Raw genomic sequence first — 7779 nt, forward strand, 5'->3', positions numbered from 1 at the left:
CATGGCTGCTGGCTGCCATCTTGGTTGTCAGTTAATTTGCATATACTCACTGATTAGCCAATGAAAAGGGTAGCGGTCGTACGCTAATTACCACGTTTCTCTTTTATTAGTGTAGATATATATATATATTTATAAAGCTCTCTCTGGCGCCAATCACACGCATGTGTTTCGATCTGTCACTGTCGATCGTGAATTCGGTTGACACTTCTGTTATAGAGAAAAGGCGAATAGCGATATTAAAATATTTCTTCTAATTAGTTTTCTTTCAATGTGCATGAATTTGTGCACCGGGCCACTAGTTATATTTTATAGTGAGGGCTGACAAACTTTCTGTAAATGACCAGATAAGTGGTTTAGGCTTTGCAGGCCATACATTTCTCTATCATAAATAGTCAACTCTGCTACATAGCATGAAAGCAGCCAAAGACAATATGTTAATGCATAGGTGTGGCTGTGTTCCAATAAAACTTTACAAAAACAGGCTGTTAGGTGAATTTGGGCCATGGTTTGCCAACCCCTGTTCTATAGTATTCTGGATTAGCAATGAGTCCTGTCACCATGACTCAGAGGATTTATGTGCTGCATCTGGCAGAGGACTTGAACAGATGTGAGACCATCTGAAATTAATATTTAGCAAAAGCTTCTCAGAAACTAGATCATAGAGCTGTCCTGTGTTTGGAATACCTTTCATCACACACTTCTCTGTGCTAGAACTATTCTGCCATTGTGAGGTCAACTATCCTGTCTTGTTTACGGACAGAGTGCCCATTACTTACAGGTTCTCCCCATGCTACTTCAAATCTGAGCAACATCGAGCTGGGTTATGTTGTTTTTCTCCATTCATCGTCCTCTTCCTAAATTTCTGTTTTCTTTTTTATTTAGTCCCCCTTTCCTGCTGTTTCTCTTGTACAATTCAGTGTTCTTCTGAGCGGCTTGAATTTTATATTTTTTGCCAGTGAGTGAGAGGGCTCCTATCCTGATAGAGAATGAACCCATCCCATAGTATCTGACATCAGCCCCAAGACTTGGTTTCTTCTCAGTCACTTTGTGACTTCATGCTGCACAAAGATTCTTTGTTGATAAAGTTTCTCTTTGCCTTAGTTTGCCTTATCTTCATTTACTCATTTTGGCCACTAAGAATAAACAGCAGATATGTGGGCAGCACAGGAAATGCAGAGATGAACATAAATGATGTTGTCCCTGCTGTCATGGACACATTAGCAAAGATGACACACATCACATAAAAAATTACACAAATAATTCATTATGGTTGTGATAGGTGGTAGAAAGGAAAAATATAACTTGCAATGACAAAATCTCATGGGAGACCTAGTCTGAGAGGTCAGGAAAGGCTTCCTTTTGGAAGTGATTTTAAGCATATAATGACCCTGGAGTAAATATTTATTAAATTAATGCAGAAATGAAATGATATTTAAGATAAAACCTGAAGGATTGGCAAGAATTACCAGATAAAGTTTAGGAAACAAGAGTGAGAAGGGAGTCCAGACAGAGAAAGCAGCATGTGTGAGAGGCTATGAGCTTGGTTCTTTCAGTGAAGCAAAAGATTACATGAGGAGAGTGGGGGTGGGGGAGATTGTTTCTCAAACTGAAGTGCTGTAGCTAGCCAGGGTCATGTTCATAAAGGTCAATAAACTATGTTTAAGGATCTGGACTTTGTCCTAAGAATGATGGGAAGTCATTGATGGTTACATGATGTGATCCTAGTTCTAGATGGCTTTAAATACTAGAAGTTGTCAAAAAGCCAAGCTCTAGAAACTTTCTAGAGTCAACCTCCTGAAAAATAAAACAAATCTGAACTAATTATCTCTCTTCTACATTAGAAATAGATATAATTCCATGTATCTATAATGCAACTTTCAAACTTCCACTTATTAAGAGTTCATGTCCCTATAATACTGGTAGTTATTTGGTGCGTATAAACTATCCTGTTGAGAGGTTAATAAATATTTGTAGAATTGTAGACACTTTCAAAGGTGTCAGAGATCATTTAGTCAAGACTATAAGAAGCCCCTCCAAAGTATCACAGATGAATAAGTATTGTTGCCTTCTGCTTGCATATTGCCAATAACTTAAAATTCACTACTCTCAACCTTGTTCATTTCAAGTCCCTGTTACTTCTGCCTTTAGTTCTTTTTTTTTTTTAATATATTTTATTGATTTTTTACAGAGAGGAAGGGAGAGAGATAGACAGTCAGAAACATCGATGGGAGAGAAACATCGATCAGCTGCCTCCTGCACATCTCCCACTGGGGATGTGCCCGCAACCCAGGTACATGCCCTTGACCGCAATCGAACCCGGGACCCCTCAGTCCTCAGGCCGACGCTCTATCCACCGAGCCAAACCGGTTTCGGCTGCCTTTAGTTCTTGTTCTGTTTCTTAGAATTGCATAGAATAAGCTTAATTTACCATTTTTTTTACTTTATTTTTATTGTCGACACTGCTATTCTAGTAAATGGCCCTCTCTCCCCCACACTTCACTATTTTAAAAGTGGTTAATAGAGAATCTTTGCTTAAAAAACAAAATGCCCTGATGAAACTAGAGATCAGATGATGAATTACAAACTGGGACTATATAAAGAATCCATTAGCATAAAATAAGTACAGTAGAATAGATAGTGATTTATCTCCTATGACATAATAATTAGTAAATGGCATAAAATTAACTGTACTCAGCTAGAACCTTGTTTCTTTCCTTTGGTCAACATATGGAGCACCTGATATGTAAATAGCATCTTATTACATATTCTCAGGAAATAAATAAAATAATAAAAGTATTTGCGTTATAAGATCTTGCTCTTAGAGCTTATGCTTGTCTTTTTAAAAAAATGTTTGTTTATGTAAATGCAATAGGTGAGCACATGCCAAATGAGCAGTAAACTAAAAGAGAGCTGTAGGAATTCCAAAGAAGAGATCTGGCAGGTTCTGATAGAGTAAATCTTCCATTAATACTTGATTCACTGAGCTTCTCTTTAGAATGGGATGGACCAGGCCTTGTTTATTTCTTCTCCTCCTCCTCCTCTCTCCCAGTCCCCTCTACCCCATCCCATACCAGTTCTCTGGCCTACGTGATCCTTCAAACAGTGTTTATGGAATTGAATTATTTTATTTCTCATACTGTGTTAGTGATGTTTAAGATGTTCCATTTTATGCCCTGGCCAGGTGGCTAGGTTGGTTAGAGTATCATCGCTACTCCAAAAGTTTGGGGGTTCTATTCCCGGTCTGGGCACATACAGGAGGCAACCGATCGATGTTTCTCTCACATTGATGTGTGTCTCTCTCTCAAAAAAAAAAGTTCCATTTTATAATATTTTTTTCACTCTACTTTTCTGTGCCTTCTGAATTTTTTCAATGAATACACATTTTTAATTGAAACACATACACATGATGTTGTTCACATAAGAACGTCTAAACCTATAGAAAAATGTCATGAATTTATTAGAGTTTATTTAAGCCAAACTGAGGATATGCCCAGAAGCAAAATCTCAATGGATTTAGAAAATGCTCCAGAGAATGACAGTTTGGCAGTTCTTTTTATACATTTAGAATCAAAGGAGAAAACATAAGGAAGGTTATATGAAAGAAAACATAAGGAAGGTAGATTAAGGAGGCAGGAGAAAACAAAGTGGGGAAATCTCTGGTATTGGATAAAAAGCAAAATGTAGAAACACATACTTCTTTTACATTGGTGGGTATAGGTTAGTTAACATTTACAGTAATTAACAGTGGGATGGGGGCAATAAGGTAAGAGTTTTGGTGTACCTGCTCTTGTGAGGGCGGTTAAACTTCCAAGGGGGTCTAGAAGAGAAGGTTACTTTGGCATTTCAAAGGTATGTCAATATAGATGCACAAGAACAATGGACAGGGCTCACTTATACTACGGAAGCTATAGGTCTAGGGCTTGACTACCCACCATGCCCTGCCTACTTAGTAATTTATGATCACATCATCATCGTGTGTGGTAACTTCGGATCATCATTGTGTGTGGTAACTTTTGGTCACTGAGCTTGTCAGGATTTGTACATAGCCCCTTTTTCAGAGTTCACAATATTCATACCTATTGTGAGAAGATAGGCAAAGACTAGCCTGTTGAAGATATGTGAAAAACATAATAAGATTTTTTTCACTCTCTAGAATGGATCTGTTAGGAGCTTTGCTAGTGTACATTAAGATGTTCAGCAGCTTCTTTTGAATGGCTATTCTAGGTTGACCTAAGCGATTAAAATAAGTGGATTATGTGGCATGATGACAGTAACAAGTTATCAGTTTAGCAGCAAAGCTTTGCTCATAGTTTCTTATTTCCCTATCTGCCTGATTTCTTTCAAGAGCTGCTTTATCATGTTTCTTTTCCTTTCAGCGGAACGGAAACCCCCTCTTTTCAACATGAATGCAATGAGTGCCTTGTATCACATTGCCCAGAATGACTCCCCAACATTACAGTCTAATGAATGGTAAGATTCTGCTATGATTTTAAATCTCTAGGAAAATTGCCATATGTATTTGCCACTTTCATTACATTTCATTTTAAATATCTGACCTGGAAAGCGTTTAATTTCTTGAGAGCTTGTTTGGAGGTTCTAGCAGGGGAGCGCAGCTACTCATATACCCTTGACCAAAAACCAGTCCTCTCCTCTAGGGGGAAGGTCGTCCTCTTCCACGGAGCGCACAGCTTTGGGAGGGACGCGCCTGGATCAGTGAGGGAGGAGGAGGACACCCGCCTAGCCACCCAGATCAGCCAAATCAACCCTGGTGATCAATGGAGTGACAGATGGTGCAGCCAGATCACCCTCACATCCCATTTCATTTCTTCATCATACATTATAGAGTGACGTTGGCATTAACTACACACACACACACACACACACATTTTATTTCTGCCCTCACTGTGGCTTGTACTGTGTTCTTAATGTGTGTAGATAGTAACTGAAATTCTACAGGAAACATGCCCTGACACCTTCCTAACAACTAGAGTCTCAAGTCAAGACAGTCTTGTATTGATCATTTCAGCTCTTACCACTTCTAAACAGAGATAAAGTACCATTTGATATCATTATTTTTCCAGGTGCCGTTTCTTTACTATCTGTATATTTAAATCTATTGAGACAGAACATATATTATATTCCAAAAATGTAATGTTCCTTGCTAAACATTATGATTTTTTAAAAATCCTTACCCCAGGATATTTTTCCATTGATATTTAGAGTGGAAAAGGGGGATTGGGAGAGTAGGGAGGAAGAGAGAGAGAAACATGTGAGACACATCGATTGGCTGCCTTCCATATGTGCCCCAACTGGAGTGGGGATAGAACCTGCAACGCAGGTATGTGCCCTTGACCGGAATCAAGCCCATGACCCTTCCGTGTACAGGTTGATGCTCTCCAGTGGTTCTCAACCTTCCTAATGCCACGACCCTTTAATACAGTTCCTCATGTTGTGGTGACCCCCAACCATAAAATTATTTTCGTTGCTACTTCATAACTGTAATTTTGCTACTGTTATGAATCGTAATGTAAATATCTGATATGCAGGATGTATTTTCATTGTTCACGACCCACAGGTTGAGAACCACTAACCACTGAGCCTGCTGGCCAGGGCCATTATGACATTTTGATAACTATTTGGGCCACAGAGTTTTAGAAAAAGGGCAATTTTAAAGAAGAGTAGACAAAATGGAATTTTCAAGACAGGAAGTATTTTTATCCAGGAAGCATATTCCTAGATTTTCTGACTTTTATGCTTCAAATGTACTACCTGGTTATAGGTTGTGGGTGATGGAGGCGTTACCAACTGGTCATGAAAAATATAGGCTTGAGACTTATGAGAGTTATAATCTTTGGGGAGAAAAATATGTTTAAAACTATTACATGTAAATACAGTATTTTCACTTTCTGATATATATATATTATGATTTGACCTTTATTATATATTAAGAAATGTCTGTGTGTTGATTAACGTGAATTATTCACATTCATTAGCCAAAATAATTAATTTTAGATGTCATAAACTTGAACATTTAATTCTGATATTCCAAAAATGTTTTATTAAACATCTAAAATGTAAAATTTTCCCTGGAATGAAAATTTTTTTAAGTGAGCCATGTGTTCTACAAACCTTGATTTTTTTTATTTTAATGTATTTGCACACACAGGACTGACTCTTTTAGAAGATTTGTTGATTACTGCTTACAGAAAATACCTCAGGAAAGACCAACGTCAGCGGAACTATTACGGGTAAGTTTTTCTTTTCTTTTTTTCACCTTTTAAACTTATTTATTTATGTATGTATTTATTTTTATTGAATTTATTGGGGTGACATTGGTTAATAAAATAATTTTTTCAATTTCTATTTAAGAGGGGAATTTAAAGTCACGTTGTAGTGGAACATAGTAAATCATTCCTGTGGCAACTCATCATGACAAACTGGATTAAAAGGTGCTGCCTTGTCATTTATCCAGAGATAGTAGCTAGCCATAGAAATAGCATGATTATCTCAATGTATGTGCCATACATGTATTCCCTATGAAGAGTTTTCCCTACACCCAACCCTTTTTTTGACTTTTGCCAAAGAATATGTCTCTTTGCTCTGGTCATTATTGTGATATTCCTATGGCTAATATCTGTACAAACTTTCAGGACAGTGTCTGCCAATGGTTTAAATGACAACTCGGAGATTTTTCACTTAGGTTGTTGCCAAATCATCAGGCAGTGAAGTTAGCATAGCATTCCATCGTCCATGTTGATGACAAGAGTACCATGTTAACTGCATTCATTTGATTTAAACATCATATATTTGAGCATCTTTTTTCATGTAACATTTTATTATAGACCTTATACATAGGTGATATGTTCTGTCTATATTAGTGAAATATGTGGAAATCTTTAAAAATATAAATACCTTTTCTTTGCCACAAAATAGTCCAGATTTCTTCAACCTTTTTCTGTATGCATGTTGTTCCACTCTTGTTTGTTTTAACAAAAACTCTGAAGGATTGTATTGCCTAAATTAGTGAAGTTTAAAGATGTTGGCCACTTTGGCTAGGTCACAAATTCTTGGTTTCCATTTTCTTTTTCTTAGAACTCTGTAAACATTTCTCTATCATTTTCTGGCTTTTAGTGTTCCTGAAGAGGTAGGTCTGAAGTGGACTAGTTTTTCCACCCAAAAGTAAATGTGTTTTTTTTTCATATAGGTCACAGGCCACATTAATAGGGTGACAGAAGTAACAGGGCAGAGAACTCTACCTAACTCTCATTTGGTATAGAGCCATCACATGTTCTAGATATGAGCTAGTCTGTATGTCTTAGCAACAGCTCCACATTTCTATATAGAGGGAAAAATGGCAACCAGAACAAAACATCATAATACAAGATAAAGTGGTATCTTTATTACTTTGAAGTAAGCAAAGATATTTTAAAAGGGCATGAAAAGCATTACCATAAAGGGAAAAAGTAGTAACTTTGGACTGTATTAAAATTAAGCGGGGCAAAACCTCGAAGAAGAATATACTACCAGGATTCAAAGTTGAATTTTGAGGCAATAGACAACAAAAGGATATAAAAAGCAAGTGGGCAGAAATAAAGAAAGAAATGGAGTAGAAAAATTAAAACATAATATTAAAATCATAAGCAATCCTATCTAATAATAGAGAAACATGGTAATTAGCCGTACCTCCGCTACCCTTCCCATTGGCTAATCAGGGCGATATGCAAATTAACTGCCTACCAAGATGGCGGCCGGCAGCCAGGCAGCTTGAAGCGAACAGGA

At 37.2% G+C, this 7779-nt stretch overlaps 1 protein-coding gene across 2 annotated transcripts in view; it reads left to right on the plus strand.

The window, feature by feature from the left end:
- Window positions 1-7779, plus strand: part of TAOK3 (TAO kinase 3) — a 142227-nt gene that overhangs the window by 83204 nt on the left and 51244 nt on the right. For both annotated transcript variants that reach the window (XM_005863779.2, XM_014537693.1), the window contains 2 exons: window positions 4377-4470; window positions 6167-6248. In XM_005863779.2, the coding sequence (XP_005863841.1) occupies window positions 4377-4470; window positions 6167-6248 (176 nt within the window). The remainder of the gene's footprint in view (window positions 1-4376; window positions 4471-6166; window positions 6249-7779) is intronic.

This window comes from Myotis brandtii, unplaced genomic scaffold (assembly GCF_000412655.1).
Source record: "Myotis brandtii unplaced genomic scaffold, ASM41265v1 scaffold181, whole genome shotgun sequence".
NCBI lineage: Eukaryota > Metazoa > Chordata > Mammalia > Chiroptera > Vespertilionidae > Myotis > Myotis brandtii.